At 42.6% G+C, this 18,752-nt stretch overlaps 1 protein-coding gene across 1 annotated transcript in view; it reads left to right on the top strand.

Moving 5' to 3' along the window:
• The first annotated feature begins 1,553 nt into the window (after positions 1–1,553).
• Positions 1,554–18,752, top strand: part of Bbs2 (Bardet-Biedl syndrome 2) — a 23,343-nt gene continuing 6,144 nt past the window's right edge. The window contains exons 1-12 of the mRNA XM_013027891.1: positions 1,554–1,783; positions 6,314–6,541; positions 7,477–7,602; positions 8,103–8,165; positions 9,085–9,162; positions 12,085–12,189; positions 12,277–12,363; positions 14,573–14,708; positions 15,139–15,278; positions 16,594–16,738; positions 16,825–16,996; positions 17,721–17,850. Of these exons, the coding sequence (XP_012883345.1) occupies positions 1,667–1,783; positions 6,314–6,541; positions 7,477–7,602; positions 8,103–8,165; positions 9,085–9,162; positions 12,085–12,189; positions 12,277–12,363; positions 14,573–14,708; positions 15,139–15,278; positions 16,594–16,738; positions 16,825–16,996; positions 17,721–17,850 (1,527 nt within the window). The 5' untranslated portion in view covers positions 1,554–1,666. The remainder of the gene's footprint in view (positions 1,784–6,313; positions 6,542–7,476; positions 7,603–8,102; positions 8,166–9,084; positions 9,163–12,084; positions 12,190–12,276; positions 12,364–14,572; positions 14,709–15,138; positions 15,279–16,593; positions 16,739–16,824; positions 16,997–17,720; positions 17,851–18,752) is intronic.

Below are 18,752 nucleotides of genomic sequence, written 5' to 3'. Positions count from 1 at the left end.
GTACACCCTCTAGTGGGTCTTCTTGGTAAACTCAAGGTGAGAACAGGAAAATGAATGACAGGCAGGAGGTCTGGCCTAGGGTCCCCTTCCCTTTATCCCACAAATAAAATCTAAAATGTTGAACAAAGATAGTGCCTGGAGGTAGTAACAACAGGTATTTTTGGCAGCCTTTTAAAAAATGCCTTTCAATGCTTTAAACACTTTCCTTAGTTCATCTGACCTACTTCTCTGTAGAAAGTGACTGTAGAAAGTGACTCTCTGTTCCAGATAAGAACACCAGGATTCCAGAAGTAGAAGGTTATATGTGCAGTTGTTAGGTGCTCAGGTCTTGGAGCTCTGCCCTTCTAGTTTTGCCTCTTACCAGCTGTGGGACTTTGGGCTTATATTTCTTTCTTTTTTTGGGGGGGGGGTCCAGTCATGGGGCCTGAACTCTGGGCCTGGGTGTTGTCCCTTAGTTCTTCAGCTCAAGGCTAGCGCTCTACCACTTGAGCCACGGCGCCACTTCTGGCTTTTTTCTTTTTGCTTATGTGGTGCTGAGGAATCGAACCCAGGGCCTCATGCATGCAAAGCAAATGCTCTATCACTGAGCCACCTTCCCAGCCCTGGGCTTATATTTCTAAGACTCACTTTCCCCTCTTGTACAATCCCTGACAGTTGTGAGGATGGCTGGCATGGAGAAGGTACTCAGGCCCTCTGGGTGTTAGGATTAAACAATAGGCCCAAGTCTTGGCTAGTTACTGCAGAGGTGAAATGGGAGGCAGGCACACACTATCAAGGCTCTATATGGTTTCAGCATCTCCCCACAGCTCCCACTCACTCTCCCTTTTAAGTTCAGGGTCCTCAGAAGCCCCAGCATTCACTCACTTACATGGGGATGACCCACTAACAAGCTTGAAAAAAATACAATTACCAAATACAACTATTAATATCAGTATTATTTTTGTGCCGATCTTGGGGCTTGAACTCAGAACCTGTGTGCTGTCCTGGAACTTTTATGCCTAAAGCTAGCTCTCTATCACTTGAGCTACAGCCCCAGTTCCAGCTTTTTGGTGATTAATTGGACATAAGCGTGTCAAGAACTTTTCCTGCCCGGGCTGGCTTCTAACTTCGATCCCAAGAGCTCAGCCTACTGAGTAGTTAGGATTGCAGCACCATCAGCATCCGGTCCGCCTGGACTATTTAAACATGAGATTTGATCAGGTTGGTTTTCCTTTTCTTTTGAGGGGACTGGAATATGTAATACCTTGGTATATCCGCTAAAGCAAGGGACAAAGCAGGTACCCCAAAACAGTTCTTGAATAGATGACCCTTTGGAGGGGGGCAGTGATATGTGGAGCTTGCAGGTGTGCAGCCTGGTAGGCATGTTTAGGTGAGCACCAGTGCAGACACAGCAGCCATAACACCTGGCAGCTGAATTCACACGCACGAAATTCACCGCAGCAAAAGACCCGCCTCGCGTACGTGCAGTGACGTCATCGCGCGAAACTAGGCGGAGCCCCGCGCAGTCGCAGAAGAGTGAGCGGGTCTGCGCAGTCGCAGGAGGAGTAGGCGGCTCCTGGGGACGAGATCAAGTCGATGGTTTCGCGCTGCCCGAGGCCGCTAGGGCGAGGCGGGCCTCGTCCCGGTGAACCTCACCGGGGAGGATAAGGCCGGCCCCGCCGCCATCATGCTGCTGCCCGTGTTCACCCTGAAACTGCGCCACAAAATCAGCCCCCGCATGGTGGCCATAGGGCGTTACGACGGGACTCACCCGTGCTTGGCGGCCGCCACCCAAGCGGGCAAGGTAACCGCTCGGAGCCGGGCCCGGGGCTTCACGACTCCGAGGGCCGCGCGCCGGGACCCCGCCCTTCTCCGCTGCCCCGCCCCTGTCCCAGGTTGCCTGGCAACCGGTCCGCAGTCTCCGGGACGTACCCATCCTAGAACTTGGGGTCTCCCAGGAGCAGCTTTTCTGAGCAATTCGGTTTCTCAAAGCCAAGAGTCCTCGACTCGGGCAGTGTTGGGAGTCCTTGGTCCCGTAAGGAGCTTAAGGAACGAGACACATCCGAAGGGAAGAGGCTTGGCCAGGATTAGCAGTAATAACCCATCCCACATTTCCAGCCCTGAGCCTCTTCTTGGAGCTATTTACATTTTCACAGTCTCCCTATGGGGTACTACAAGCACCCCTGAAGTAAGTTCAGATTGCATTTTGGGTGCTTCACCATGCACGTTCACAGTTTGTTCACGAAAGTATCCATTAGGTACTTCCTATGTGCCAAGTACTAAGCCAGATGAGAATCTCAAAGATTAAAAAAAAAAAAAAAAGATAGAGCCATCCAATATTCACACTTCCAGTGAACTTCTCCTTTATGCAGAGATAAAGTTGGGGTCTCTATTTTCAGAAAGTTGTAGTCAAGAAGGCCCATAGACAAGGCAGATGAGGGCCCTGTTTATGGATGTTGGCATCCCCCAAATACATGGACTACAATGAGATCAGGAGCATAACTTCCATCAGAACTGAGGCTCAGGTAGTTGAGCATTTGCTTAGAATCCTTAGGTTCAATCCCCAGCAATGAGAAAAAAGGGAGGAGGGGTATAATTTCTAACAAAACATTATCTCAGCATCTTTGTTACAGGCAAAGGGTAGTAGCTTAGCATAGGTGTGGATTCTGTCTGTTACACTAATTTCAGGACCTCTGGCAAAGTACTTAATAGGACCCAACATAGAACACATGGGGATTAAATGTTAATACCTGTAAAGTAGTTGACATTTGGGAATAGTTGCTAATCTTTTTTTTTTTTTTTTGTCGGTCGTGGGGCTTGAACTCTGGGCCTGGGCGCTGTCCCTCAGTTTTTCGCTCAAGGCGAGTGCTCTACCACTTAAGCTACAGCGCCACTTCCGGTTTTCTGGTGGTTTATTGGAGATAGAGTCTCACAGTCTCTCCTGCCCTGGCTGGCTTTGAACCGTGATCCTCAGATCTCAGCCTCCTGAGTAGCTAGGATTACAGGCGTGAGCCACCAGCGCCCAGCTAGTTACTAATCTTTAGGTGTTATTTTCTTTTCTGAACTCCCACTTTATTGATTAGGAAATCAGTGTCTTAGGCCACTCAGAATGTAGGAGAAATGAAATGTGTTCTCTGTCCCAATGTAAATTTCACTGTATAATGACACATTTTTGAGACATTCCATGGATACTGTACTTCATAGTGCATGCCTTGGGATCCATGGCTAAAATGTTCCTTCTCATGTGTTGTATTGAGTAAAGCCCTGAGTACAGAGTCTTGATACGTGATGTTACTCTGAGGAGGGCATTGACATTACTAAAAAGAAATTCCTCTTGATTCTGCTCTACATTCATGGGCCTGTTAGCCAGGCCATCTTCTTAGCTCTGTGGTGCCATGGGGATTGTGATAAATTTCACCCCTTTGGAGCTTACCCACTTTTTTGCGTGATAAATTTGAGAGGACATGGAAGACAGTTAACACATTTGTATTCTCTATCTCCTCTCTTTTCTCTGTATTTGTGTGTATGTATATATAAGTAGTTATGTTACAATATTTTCCCTCATCCTAGAACAGGGGGACTCACTTGAATTTATGCACTATCATCAGCATCCCTGAGCTAGAGAATAAATGCAAGGTGAACTACAGCCACTCCCTTGGAAAGACTAATTGGCCTAGGGAGTGGTCCATTTATCATGTGACTGAGCTTGACTTTTTTTTTTATTTCCTGAAGGCACAGGTAGGCATCTTTAGGGACTCGTACTTCTCTGTGCCAGGAACAGCTGACTTGGATGGTGGGGGGTGGGAAGTCTGACTCCTGGGATTCTTGTTTTCCTTTGCAAAAAGCACACTTGTTCCATTCCACTAACAGTAACCATTGGACCTATATATCAGTTCCATTCCTGTTCTCCTTCAGCACATCTTATTACCAGAAAGTTCTAAGAATTCTTTTTTTCTTTTGGTTATGGAGCTTGAACTCAGGGCGTGGGTGCGTCCCTGAGCCTTTTTGTGCTCAAGGCTAGTGCTCTTCCACTTGAGCCACAGCACCACTTCCAGTTTTTGAGTGATTAATTGAAAATAAGAGTCTCACCACAGGGATTTTTCTGCCCAGGCTGGCTTCAAACCTTTATCCTCAGATCTCAGCCTTCTGAGTAGCTAGGATTACAGGTGTGAGCCACTGGCACCCAACTGTAAGAGATCTTTTGTTCAGTGGGGCTGGGAAGTTGGCTCAGTGGTAGAGCGCTTACCTTGCATGCCTGAGGCCCTGGGTTTTGATTCCTCAGCACCACATAAGCAAAAAGAAAAAAGCCGGAAGTGGCGCTGTGGCTCAAGTGGTAGAGCGCTCGCCTTGAGCTGAAGAGCTGAGGGACAGCGCCCAGGCCCAGAGTTCAGGCCCCACAACTGGCCCCTCCCACCCCCACAAAAAAAAAAAAAAAAGAAATCTTTTGTTCAGAACTGTTGTAAAAGGAAGTGTGATGTAGTCTAGGACATACTAGGTTTCATGTTTGTTTTTATGCTCCTTCACTGACAGAGACCCTGAGACCTTGGGGAAAGGCCTTCACCTATCTGATTAGTGTGAGGATCAAGTGTAATTAATATTTATAAAAGCAAGCCAGGTGCTGGTAGCTCACATGTCTAATCCTAGCTATTCAGGATCTCGGTTCAAAGCCAGCCTGGACAGAAAAGTTCATGAGACTCTTCATCTCTAATTAATCACCAGAAAGCCAGAACTGGAGCTGTGGCTCAAAGTGGTAGAGCACCGGCTTTGTGTGAAATCAGGGATGGCATGTAGGCCTGAGTTCAAGCCCCAGGACATATTCTCTCTCTTTCTCTGTCTCTCTGCCTCTTTCTCTCTCTCTCACATACACATACACATGCGCGCGCGCGCGCACACACACACACGGTATGTTGTAAAGTACCTTACAAATGAGAACATGGCAACAGTATTCAGTAGCTGCACGCATTTTTTTACATGTTTCTGGTCATTTTTTAAAATTGATTTTTGTAAGTAGGCCACCTTGTGTAAGTAATAATTTAAAATCATTACTGTTTGGATTTATTTATTTTATTTTTTTATTTTTTTGGTCTGGTTGTGGGGCCTGAACTCTGGGCCTGGGCGCTGTCCCTCAGCTCTTCAGCTCAAAGCTAGCGCTCTACCACTTGAGCCACAGCGCCACTTCCGGCTTTTTTCTTTTTGCTTATGTGGTGCTGAGGAATCGAACCCAGGGCCTCATGCATGCAAGGCAAGCGCTTTACCACTGAGCCACCTTCCCAGCCCTACTGTTTGGATTTATGTGCATTTAAAATTAATAGATTTTGTCACTAGAATCTAGTGTTTTCCATCCTTTTTTTTTTTTGTCGGTCATGGGGCTTGAACTGTGGACCTGGGTGTTGTCTCTCACCTCTTCAGTGGGCGCTGTCCCTCACCTCTTCAGCTCATGACTAGTACTCAACCACTTGAGCATAGCACCACTTTAAGCTTTTTCTGTTTATGTGGTGCTTAGGAATTGAACCCAGGGCCTCATGCATGTGAGGCAAGCACTCTACCACTAAGCCACCTTCCCAGCTCCTTTTTAAAAATCATATTGTTCCTGTGGTGGTTTTGTTTTTGTTTTTTGTTTTGTTTTTGGTTGTGGGGCTTGAACTCTGGGCCTGGGTGCTGTCCCTGAGCTCTTCAGCTCAAGGCAAGTGCTCTACCACTTGAGCCACAGCGCCATGTCTAGTTTTCTGGTGGTTAATTGGAGATCAGAGCCTCATGGACTTTCCTGACCAGGCTGCTTTGAACTGCAATTGTCAGATCTCAGCTTCCTACCGGGCTTGGTGATTATTTTAACAATGAAAACTTCTCCAATTAAATTTTAATACCACAGATACACGATAGTGTGTGTGTGTGTGTGTGTGCGCGCGCGCACGCGCGCGTGTGTGTGTGTGTGTTTGTCTGTCTCTTTCTCTCTCTCTGATACAGGGTCTCAGTATATAGCCCAGGTTGGCCTTCAACTCATGATCTTTCTGCCTTAGCCTCCCTATTGTACCATGCCTGATGCTCCCCCATGGGTTGATAAGAAAAACATTTGTAAGAGTGCTTTGGCATACTGCTGCTGAACAGCACATAGGCTGCCCTAGCAGGCAACAACTTGATCTTTACTTTGTTCTTTAGGATTCTAAGTACCACTGGATTTCCTTAAAGGTGGCTACGTATGAAGCTAAGCATGAGTGCCTCAGGTTTCATAGATTAATGTGATTTCTTACTAATGTTGATATGTTAATTCTCTAGTTTTTAAAAAATGTTTGATGTTGGTTTGGCATTTTTATATTTGATATTTTTTTTGTTTTAGGTTTTTATTCATAACCCACATAACCGGAACCAGAATTTCAATACGTCCAGGGTCTTCCAGAGCCCCCTGGAGTCTGAGGTTTCTCTTCTTAACATTAATCAGGCTGTCAGTTGCCTAACTGCAGGAGTATTGAACCCTGAACTTGGATGTGATACACTTTTAGTGGGTACACAGACTAATCTTTTGGCTTATGATGTCTACAATAATTCAGATCTGTTCTACAGAGAGGCAAGTATACCCCCTAGTAATTGTACAATTATTGTTACCATTAATGTCGATTGGTTTTTGTGTATGTGTATGCTGATACTGGGGTTTAAACTCAGGGCCTTATGATCTTGTTAGGTTTAATTTTACCCATAGCTTGAACCCTGTCATGCCTCCAGTGAGGCATTTTGCCTCACTGTCTTGGCCTTTTCTGTCCAGAATGGCTGAATGATGATCCTCAGCTTCTTGAGTAGCTAGGATTACAGTTGTGAGCCACTGGCACCTGGATAGATATTTACTTTTTAGTACCTTTAAAATTAAAAAGAATAGCCGGGTGTCGGTGGCTCACACTTGTAATCCTACCTACTCAGGAGGCTGAGATCTGAGGATCATGGTTCAAAGCCAGCTCAGGCAGGAAAGTCTGTGAGACTCTTATCTCCAGTTAACCCCCAGAAAACTGGAAGTGGCACTGTGGCTCAAGTAGTAGAGGTCTCACCTTGAACTAAAGAGCTGAGGGACAGCGCCCAGGCCCAGAGTTCACGCCCCATGACTGGAAAAAAAAATTAAAAACAATAGTAGTCATAGGGTAATAGTATTGAAAAGATTTGTATCCAATTTGGTTAGACTAAATTTCACAGTTTTCATGTTTAAAAGCCTATGCATTGAGTCTCTGGAGAATTTGCCTTGTAGAACTTGGCAGTCCTGGAGAGCATGGATTATCACAGTAGCAGGTGTGAGAGCCAGGGCTTGCTCTGAGTTTACCCTGAATCTTCACTAATCCTTATAGAAACCATGGTGACAGGCATCAGTGACAGCCTGTCTGACCTCTTAAGGGAGACCCTGAGGCTTCTCGAAGTGATGACAGAGGAATTTGAGTATCCAGGTCAAGTAAAGATATGCATTGCTCCAGTGAGCCTGCAGAAAATTGTATCTGAGTCTTTCTTTTCTCCCTTTCTTAGGTTGCAGATGGGGCAAATGCCATTGTGCTGGGGTCATTGGGAGACATTGCCTCTCCTCTGGCAGTTATTGGTGGGAATTGTGCTCTGCAAGGTTTTGATTATGAAGGAAACGATCTCTTTTGGACGGTATGAAGGACTAAACATTCTTATTGATACTCAATAATTGTTTCAATATTCTTTAGATATTTTAAAATCACTGATTTCACTGATAATGAAAAAAACAATTTTTGTAGTTCTGTACATTAAAAAGGTATGAGTACTGTAACCCCTTTGTACAGTAATTTTATAATAAAAGCATATTAAAAAAAGGTATGAGTAATTTGGAATAACTCATTTGTGGCTTGTGTAATGTAGCTAAATTTTTTGTTTAATTGGGAAAGATGGGGCTGGGAAGGTGGCTCAGTGGTAGAGCACTTGCCTTGCATGCTCGAGGCCCTGGGTTCGATTCCTCAGCACCACATAAGAAAAAAGCCAGAAGTGGTGCTGTGGCTCAAGTGGTAGAGCGCTAGCCTTGAGCTGAAGAGCTGAGGGACAGTGCCCAGGCCCAGAGTTCAGGCCCCATGACTGGACCCCCCCCCCAAAATGAGAAAAGATAGCATAGTAATGACTTTTGATTTCATTTGCAGGTTACAGGAGACAATGTTCATTCCTTGGCCTTGTGTGACTTTGATGGTGATGGAAAGAAAGAGGTATGTGGGGAAGTAGATATAAAGGTACTGTGTTCAGCTGAGTGTTTCCCATAACAGCAGTAGTAGTGTTGAGAGAGCATTAGCTTTTATGGCTGATTTTGGAGCTCTGTTACCTAAATGAAAAACTGTATGGCCTTTGTGTGTATTCTGTCTCTGTCTCTTTGCCTATCTCTCACCCTCCTTTCTGTTTTTCTGGTTTTGAGATCAGATATTGCTAAGTAGCCCAGGCTGGCCTTGAACACCTAGTTCTCCTACCCCAGTCTCCTGAATGCTGGGGATCAGAGGAGATAACAATTGTGCCTTGCTCCTGTCACCTCTCTTTTGAACAGTACATTACTTGTGTTTGAGACAAAGATCAAAGCCCTGAAGGTTTTAAAGGAACAGGAGAGGGGAGAGAAGACAGAATGGTTGATGGGCTCTGAGTCATTTTCACCATCTTATAAATTGACTCTTGATGCTTTGAGACCATATTAGTAAGTAGTCAACTTTTTGGGAATCTAAGTACTAGAGATTGTCTCCTACCTTGAAATTAATGCTTACTCTAGAAATTTGCTTCTCAGGTAGTGTGTGAAGAACTGTGTTAGGCACTGACTTAGCCCTCTCTTGTCCATGGACACTAAGTTTTGGTGTCCACAAGAGGGCTTCTGTCTGTAGCCTGGGAAATTGCTGAACCGGGGCATACTTGCAGTATGCAATGAAATATGTGTTCTGTCATGTGCTCCCTGCATGGCATGGTGAGATCTGTATTGGCCACTTTAGCTTCACTGGCTGGATTGGTTGGGACCTCCCTGAGTATTGGATTATTAGAGTATTGGAATTGTTGGGTAGTAGTAGCAGCCCAGTGTTACCTGCTTGTTTTATTTATGGAAGTTTTGTTGTATTCACTGCTAAACTGAATGTATATGATTTCCCCCTTCAGCTTCTAGTTGGATCTGAAGATTTTGACATCCGAGTTTTTAAGGAAGATGAAATTGTGGCAGAAATGACAGAAACAGAGGTAGGAGGAATTACGGTAACCTTGGGCAGCACCATCAAGTGTAATATAAATGAGAGAATGGGCATCTTCTCACCACCTTGAGGGTTTTAGGATAAGACCCATGAGCTTTTACTTCTTCCTGCCACACTCACATTTATCATGATGTCCTAGATAGGATAGGATCTCACTAGGTATTCTAGCCTGGTCTGGTATTCAGCTTCCTTAATGCTGGGGTTATTATCATGTAAATTGTAACTGTGGATAGAGAAGAAATGAAGGAGAAAAATGAGTGCCCAAAGTAGCAGTATGAAGAGTGAAAGGTCGCAGAGGGGTTCTTGAATAAAGCATGTTTATATGTGTTTGTCTACAGAGAGGATCTTAGCTTTCATTAGATTATCTCTTAAATGTGAATTTATTATAAATGTAGTTGAAGCCAGGTAGTACTTGGGTTTAAATTCAGGGCTTGCATTTGCTAGGCAAACATGCTACCACTTTAACTACATCCTCAACCCTCATTACATTCTTTTTTCTTTTGGTTGGTCATGGGGCTTGAACTTAGTGCCTGGGCACTGTTCCTGACCTTTTTCACTTAAGGCTAGTGCTCTGCCACTTTGAGCCACAGCCCTACTTCTGGTTTGGTGGTAGTTAATTGGAGATAAGAATCTCAAAGACTTTCCTGCTTGGGCTAGCTTCAAACCTCAATCCTCAGTCTCAGCCTCTTCAGTAGCTAGGATTACAGGCACCTGGCCCTTATTACATTCTTAAAGAAGTTTACAAATCGAAGCCAGGCACTGGTGGCTCATGCCTGTAATCTTAGCTACTCAGGAGGCTGAGATCTGAGGATTCCAGTTTAGAGCTAGCCAGGGCAGGAAAGTCTGTGAACCACCAGAAAACTGGAAGTGGTGCTGTGGCTCAAGTGGTAGAATGCTAGCCTGGAGCTGAAGAGCTGAGGGACAGTGCCCAGGCCCAGAGTTAAAGCCCCATGACTGACCAAAAAAAAAAAAAGAAATTTATAAACCTCTCCAAAGTGGGAGAACTCGAACAATTAAACAGTCACTGGCCTGTAGGTTCTGTTTCTGCATTCATTTTAATTTGTGGTATATCTTTTCCCATTTTGTGGGAAATGATCAGATAATTCCTGGTTTTACCAGTATTACATAGGAGAAGACACAAGTTCTAAAAAAGGAGAGAGGAACATATCACAGGGCCAATAGTCAGAGAGACTTGTTGCTTTTCTGGTTCACAAAAGAAGGAAAAGAATGAACTAAGAAGCATTAATGAGCCTGGGGAATCTGGGACTAAATTTATGAAAGCATGGGCTTGTACAAAATTGTCCATTTGAGGTGCCAGGCAGTGGTGCGTGCTTGTGATCTCAGCTGAGACAGGAGGAGCATGAGCTCAAGGGCGGCCTAGGCTACACAGTGAGACTTGCCTGAAAAAAACTTAAAAAAAATTAATTTGTAGGGCCATTTTTCTGGTTTTTTTTGTATTGCTCTATTCAAATATCCACATCAGCAAAATTATGATTTGGCACTTGAGCAGTACCATATTACCAGAAGAATGCTTGAGCTAAATAATTCAGAATCCTTCATAGTGCTTTGTATTCAGAATTAAGTGAAGTGGGTGATTTTGTAGGGAACTTGTAGGTGTAAAGGAAATTACTTAACTATTCTCCTGTTTTGAACAGTTTATCTCTTATCTTTATGCAATTTCATTCTCATCTCTTGTAAGAGGGCCATAATTAGAAAATAGATCTACAGAATCACATCTATCATTTATCTTTTGCTTGAACTTTTAAGGATAATTTTGTTCACAATCTAAAATTTTATCTTTTTAACTGTGTTTAGTACTGTATTGGTTAAATCTATAGATTGGTCCATACTGTTCAGTTTATGTACAGTTCAATTTTGAAAGGATTGTACTATTGTTTTTTTTTAACCTCTAGCAAACAATAAAGTTTGCCACAGGGAAAAAGTATAGAAGTAAAAGTCAATTCCAGAAAACTAGAATTAAAAAAACCCAGTTTTTTAGCCCTCAGACTCAAACTCTAAGAGTTCTACATTAGGACTGGCCACTCATCCCCATATGCCAAAAAGAGACATGGTGAAGAGCAGAGAAAGGGGTTTTTAAAGACAGCACTTCAGTACCTCTTCATCTGTCTTCAATGTCAGAGACATTGGCCTCAGGTTTAAGAGGAAGAACTAGAGGCAGGGGTGAGAAAGAAATGCGTAGTCAAACAGTCCTAAGAACATAGGGGAAGCCTGGTGGACCATTAATTAGCTCAAGGTTTGTTCTTGGAGGGCTTCCACAGATGTTGTGATTGCTTTATCACTGGAATGGGTCAGTGACAAGTTCCCTGTCAGGCTGTGTGTTCTGTGAGATGATAAGAAAATGACCTTGCTTGTTTGATGGGCAGTGTGCCCTCAGTCACAAGATAATTATTGGTGAATCCTCTTATTCCTAGAGCCCAAGATGATTATAAAGTGACTGCCACAGGAAATAGCTGAGATCAGAGAGCACAGATGCAAAGTAGTGAGTTAATTCACAGGCTCAGCAAAATTATGTTTTCAGTTGGCTCTAACCTAATCACTAAATCTTTTTGGATTAATGTGTATAATAACACCTATTGTACATAGTCTCGATCTTGTGTACTTATCTTATTCCTCTCTTAGTTTAATTGTTTCTTTTAATTTTCTGAAACTTTATCTAAATTACAAAACTTTGTGGGTTTCTTTCAATTTGCTTATCCAATTCTGAAATAGATGACATGGATCACAGAGAAGAGAATGCATTCCTCACTCTTGGGTAAAAATATTTAGTTATTTTGGAAGTTATTTTAAACCTAATTTTAATACAGTTGTAGCAAGATGTGAAGCTTCACAAAGCTATACTTTACATTAAATTGAGCCTTAATGACAGTGTATTTTTGTGTGTTATTTGCAGATAATCACCTCTCTGTGCCCCATGTATGGCAGTCGATTTGGTTATGCCCTTTCCAATGGCACAGTTGGAGTTTATGACAAAACAGCTCGATACTGGAGAATTAAAGTTAGTAGAATTCAGCCTCTATATCCAGAAATTTTATACTTTCCACATTGAGATTATTTGGTACTAATTATTGGGATTCCTTTTCAGTCCAAAAATCATGCCATGAGCATTCATGCTTTTGACCTTAATTCTGATGGAGTGTGTGAACTGATAACTGGTTGGTCCAATGGGAAGGTAAGTATCATTAGCAGAATTCATGTGTAATTCACAGTAATCATGATAAATATAATTCACAGTGATCATGTGAATATAAACTTGAGTTCCTTGGCTGTGGTTTGAAATTTAACCTTTTAATTTTATTTCTTCCTACTACAGAGGGGAAGTGTCCTTTGGCTTTGTCCTCTGTTTGAGAGAAAATCTCCAGGGAGGTTATTTCTCTTTTTGAAGGAATGAGAATCTATTAATTGGGGTGATGGTAGGTGTGAGCCAGTAAAAAGAGGAATTTTAATAATTAATAATGAACCATCAGAATAGCTCTAAAAAAATCTTTAAAAACTAATTGAAACTCAGAATTAATGGGGAAAATCACGTTAGCATATTGTTTTCCCAGTTATAACACCAAAGTAAAATCCTTTTCTTTTTTCTTTTTCTTTTTTAATGTCAAATCAGAATTTCTTACAGCCTTCTGGCAAGTCAGACTGTCTTGTTAGAAACTGCTTAAGTAGCTGCCAGATCTCCATGGATACTATTTGCCCTAACTTTCTTGCCTGTCAGTATTGGTCTGTCTGGTGGGGAGGAGATCAGATATTTCCATTTTTTCGTCTTGCCTTTTCTCTTATCTTTCTCCTGTGGATTGCTTTGGTTATGTAAAGAACAAATTTTAAAAAGTTGTTAGGTGCCTAACATATGTCTCATGCTTGTAATCTTAGCTACTCAGAAGGCTAAAACTTGAAAGATCATGGTAGACTAGGTAGAAAAGCCCAATTAATCACCAAATTAATCACCAATTAATCACCAAAATTGCTGGATTGGAGGTATGGCTTAAGTGATAGGTTACCAACTGTGAGCAAGGGAGTTGAGAGCTCAAGGTCTTAAGTTTAAGTCCCAGTATCAACATAAACATCTATAAAGAGTATTTTCTATTATACAATCTGTTTCAGATTATAAAAAGATAAGAAAATTATATAATTCTTATGTAAGTAGAAAGCTGTCTACATTTAACAAAAATAGCATACACAATGAAATATACAAATTCATCTTGTGACTGTAGATCTAAAGGTACTAAATAAATGCTACTAGCCAGTTATCTTTGTCTTTAATAGGTCTGTTTTTGAGTTGGAGGGTCATCCCTTCCTTATGGACAAAACCTGCTCAATTAAGCAAAGGTGCAGAAAATGCACAGAACTAGTAATTTATAGTCCTTAGTAAATGAACTATTTTTGTTTATTAAATATTGTAGAACTGCAGTGTCAGAAGCTGTTTGAAAACTGTGCCTTCACTGGAAAGTAGCAAGTTCAGTTCAGCCCAAGTTAGAGGGTTGTATTAAAGCTCTCCTGCATAGGCTGTGGTAGTCATAATCTTCATGCTCACATGATGTTGCTATAGGTAATGTGGCTGGCTAAATGAGTGTAATGTATTCCATACAAGCAGTAGGCTGTGCCTAAAAAGCTCTTTATGAAAAGCCAAATATAATGAATGGCATTGCCACTGAACTGGTTGCTCCACCAGATTTCCTGCAACTAGCCTTTCCTTGCCCAGAACAAAATCATCAGAGGAGAGTGTCCTCATTCTTGCTTTTGACATGGATTTGCTAGTAATCAGTGGGTTTTTGTTTGTCCTGTCTTCAGGAGGCATTCTTGAAAACAGCTTTATTAAATGACTTTTTTTTTTTTTTGGCCAGTCTTAGAGCTTTAACTCAGGGTCTGGGCACTGTCCCTGAGCTGCTTTTCTCAAGGCTAGCACTCGACCATTAGAGCCGCAGCGCCACTTCCAGCTTTTTCTGTTTATGTGGTACTGAGGAATCAAACCCAGGGCTTCATGCAAGCACTCTACCACTAAGCCACATTCTCAGCCTGACTAAATGACTCTTATTAAAGCTGGTTTTTATCGTAAAATTTAGTGTTGCCTTTAATCTATAGCAAACGTGACTTTTTAAAATTAATTTACTTTGTGGTTATTATAGAGGTGATATACAGAGGGATTGCATTTACATGCAACCTGTGATTAGTACATTTCCTTTTAGACAGTGTCTTCTGTTTTCTCATTCCCTCCCTTCCATCTACACTCACGAGTTGTATAGTTCAATTTCATGAATGTCCAGTGCACTCCACTGCTGTACCATTTCACTCTTTTCCTCAGATTCTGTGCACTCCCCCACTCTTCTCAGATATGCCTGTGAATATACTGAGCATATGTGACTTTTAAGTTTGTGTTTTGTTTTTAGGTCGATGCTCGAAGTGACCGAACTGGGGATGTCATCTTTAAAGACAACTTCTCTTCTGCCATTGCTGGGGTGGTAGAGGGAGATTACCGGATGGATGGCCACATACAGTTAATCTGCTGCTCAGTGGATGGGGAAAGTAAATTGAGATGAGAAAAATCCTTGAAAAGTTAGATTTCAAAATGCCAGGAAATTCCACTGTAAAGTATTTTATTAAGATCCTTTAATCTGTTAAGTTCACCTAAAAGAATAAGAACCTAGGTTTTTGATTCTTAAGAACTAATAATTGGGGGCTGGGAAGGTGGCTCACTGGTAGAGTGCTTGCCTTGCATGCATGAGGCCCTGGATTCGATTCCTCAGCACACATAAGTAGAAAAAGCTGGAAGTGGCCTTGTGGCTGAAGTGGTAGAGCACTAGCCTTGAGCTGAAGAGCTGAGGAACAGTGCCCAGGGCCAGAGTTCAAGCCCCACAACTGACCAGAAAAGAAAAAAAAAAGAACAAGTAATTGATGTGGTCCTACTTGAATTATTTCTCAACCCAATGAGTGTTTTTTTTCCCCCTCTGCTCAGTCCGGGGTTATCTGCCAGGCACTGCTGAGATGAGAGGGAACCTCATGGATGCCAGTGTAGAGCAGGACCTGATCCGAGAGCTGAGTCAGAAAAAGCAAAATCTGTTGCTGGAGCTCCGCAATTATGAGGAAAATGCCAAGGTAGGGGAAATGGAATCTGATACACTGAATATATGGGAGCACCACCGTGTTGCTGCCAGCTAGCCTATGGACCACTCCTGACATCTATTCATGTGCAGATTGCTTCAGCCTTCTTTTCTTGCCAGTACTATAAACAAGAAGGTATGGAACCCCGGGGCCCACACCTGTAATCCCAGTATGTAGGAGGCTGAGGCAGGAGGATTTCATTACATAGTCTTATGTAGCACAACTGTCTCAAAGATTAAAAAATGTAAGCATTGGAATGTGGCTCAGTGATAGAATGTTTGTCTAGCATGCAGAAAGCCCAGACTTGATTCCCCAGCCCTGCACACAAAAATAAATATGAGAGAGAGTGGGGAGAGGGAGAGAGAGAACAAAAGAGTGTACAAACATGTATCTGTTGATCTAGAAATTCCACTTCCAGGCAGGTAAACTAGAAATATGCCTTGATATGAAAGACACACTTACTGTAGCCCTGTTTGTAACGACTTAAGAGTTCATTCTGTGTAGGGAGTATGTGCTGGGGACCATAAAACAGCTCAAGGCATGCAGCACATGGACTTGGATTATAAGGAAGAATATCTGTGGGAGTATGTAAAAAAAAAAAACAAGAACATTATGTTTAGAGTATTTCTTTTATAATTTTCAAATGCAGTAGACAGCCAGAAAGACTGTGTGTGTATATTTGTATACACTCAAATTAGCTAGAGAATAAGCTGTGGACTCTGACTTGAATTTTGCCTATGTTACCATATTTGCTACATAGGAGCTCCAGTTACCATTAGCCAATGTGTTGTATTTATGCAGTTTGCTATACCAAAGTGAACTTCCTTCCTTCCTTCCTTCCTTCCTTCCTTCCTTCCCTCCCAACCTCTCCCTCCCTTCCCCTTGCCCTTTCCCTTCCCTTCCCTTGGGCTTGAACTCGGAGCAGGGCTAGTGTTCTACAACTCAAGCTACACCTTCACTTCCCCAGTGAATTTCTTTATTGATTTGGTGCTGGGATTAGGCCCAGGGCTTTGTATAATCTAGGCATGTACTCTAATACTGAACTATATTCCCAGCTTGTTTTTTAAAGAACAATACAAATAGAATGCAAAAGCATGATGACATGTCCTGGACTATTACCACAGATAGGAAAGGAAGGTGTGGCCACTTCCCCCCAAGGCCACATAGAGCCAGGAGATAATGAGTGGAATTCATTCAAAGAATGGGATTCTTAAGAGGATGGGGAGTCTGTCTTTTGAAATTGAGTAGCCATATTATTTAATATGAACCTGAGTTCAGTGTCTCATCAAGTGGGTGGGATTTTTTGCAGGCTGAACTGAGCAGTCCACTGAATGAGGGAGATGGGCAGAGGGGCATAATCCCAGCCAATACCAAGCTCCACACTACTCTCTCAGTCAATTTAGAGAGCAAAACCCAAGCTGCACATGCAGAGCTGTGCATTTCCACTTCCAATGGTAAGACATGATTTACAACTGGTATTTGCAGGTTCTGAGTTGTCTAAGAGTAGTTCCTGAACTGCTGTTTCTCCTCTTCCCTGCAGACACAATCATCCGAGCGGTATTGATTTTTGCAGAGGGAATTTTTGTAGGTGAAAGCCATGTGGTCCATCCCAGCATCCATAACCTCTCCAGTTCTATCCGTGTCCCAATTATGCCTCCCAAAGATGTTCCTGTGGATCTGCACTTGAAAACCTTCGTGGGTTACAGAAGCAGGTGACCCTTTACAAGTCACAGTTCCTTGTCATAGAGCGTACAGAGGAGGACAAGATGGAGGGTGCCCATTATGCATGTGTTGTGTGAGGCCAGAGAACCATTCTGAGCTTCTTTCCAGCAGTCAAGGTTTTCCATGATCTTTGTTTAATTTGAAGTCTTTACAAAAAGAGGGGGAGGCATATAAACGTAAGAGGTCATTTTTCTGTCTTAAATGATTGGAGAGTTACACAAATCTTAAAATGCATTTAGTTAGGGGTCAGAATATAGCTCATAGGTAAAACAGATGTTTAGCATGTTCAAGGCCCTGGCAACTTTCCTTCCCTAGCAACTTTCACACAAGAAAAATTTAAATGATAATTTGTCAGCTTACAATGTTGGTCACGAAGACTACAAGGATTGGGACGCATTTCTGTATTAGCTGCTCTGATGAAGGGAGTTGAAGACTGCTTCTGTGGAAGATGAAAGCCTTTTCCAGTTAGGGTTAGGGTATCTTGAATCCTTGATGATTGTATACCTGTACATTTGCACGTACACACATTTTTCAAATTCCAAAATCTCATTGATGTAGTACTTTAGCACTTAAGTGTCTAGGTGATTTTTTTTTCTTCAGTGAAACCGTTAAATATTAATTGGTGGCAGCCCAGGAGTGGCTTTATTTTCTGGGCCTTGCATCTTGAAATAACACTATACTAAAGATGTCTCATGTTCCATTGGTTGGCTGTAGCACCCAGTTCCATGTATTTGAAATGACGAAACAGCTTCCCCGGTTTACCATGTATGCACTCACTAGTCCAGACTCTGCTAGTGAGCCCTCGAGCTACGTGAACTTTATCATTGCAGAACGAGTACAGAGGGTGAGTGGTTTGCTGTTTCCTTTCAGTACTTTTGCCCTTCAGAATCCTCTAGATGTTACTTTGGAGAAAGGGGAGAGAGAGTACACAAATGAATTATGAGAGTAGTAGTAAACATGATGTGAAAGACTTCCAGAGTGTGGAGTTTGCTTAATAACCTGTAAGCAGAATAATGCTGAAACATCTTCTCTCACTTTGAACAAATCCTCACATTATTTATCTACACAATATTTTTATTTCAGTACTAGGGGTTGGATCTGGGGTCTTATGCTTGCTAGCAAGGGTAAACCTCAGTACATCCCTGTACATCCTTAGTAACAAGTCCATTTTTATCACTTAATTTCTCTCTCTCTCTCTGTCTCTCTCTCTTTTTGCTGGTCATAGGGCCTGAGCTCAGGGCCTGGGTGCTGTCCCTCAGCTCTTCAGCTCAAGGATAGCACTCTACCACTTGAGCCATAGCACCACTTCCAGCTTTTTCTGCTATGTGATGCTGAGGAATTGAACCCAGGGCCTCATGCATGCAAGGCAAGTGCACTCTACCACTGAGTGCCACCTTCCCAGCCCTCTCTCTCTCTTATGTTATGGGCTTAGTGTGGTTGTCTTCACTTAATTGTTTCAAGAGGTATCTATATCAAGATAGAGAGAAACTGGGTAAAGTGGTATACACCTGTAGGACCAACTTCTTGAGAGGCTGAAGCTGAAGGATTGCTTGAGCCCAGGAATTTGGGGCCAGCCTAAGGTAAATAGCAAAGACCCTGCCTAAAAAAAGAAATGGGGCTGGGAAGGTGGCTCAGTCAGTGGTAGAGTGCTTGCCTTGCATGCATGAAGCCCTGGGTTCGATTCCTCAGCACCACATAAGCAGAAAAAGCCAGAAGTGGCACTGTGGCTCAAGTGGTAGAGTGCTA

This window comes from Dipodomys ordii, unplaced genomic scaffold (assembly GCF_000151885.1).
Source record: "Dipodomys ordii isolate 6190 unplaced genomic scaffold, Dord_2.0 Scaffold106, whole genome shotgun sequence".
In the NCBI taxonomy this organism is placed as follows: domain Eukaryota; kingdom Metazoa; phylum Chordata; class Mammalia; order Rodentia; family Heteromyidae; genus Dipodomys; species Dipodomys ordii.
Note: the sequence above shows the minus strand (reverse complement) of the source record. Positions and strands in the feature narration are given on the sequence as shown.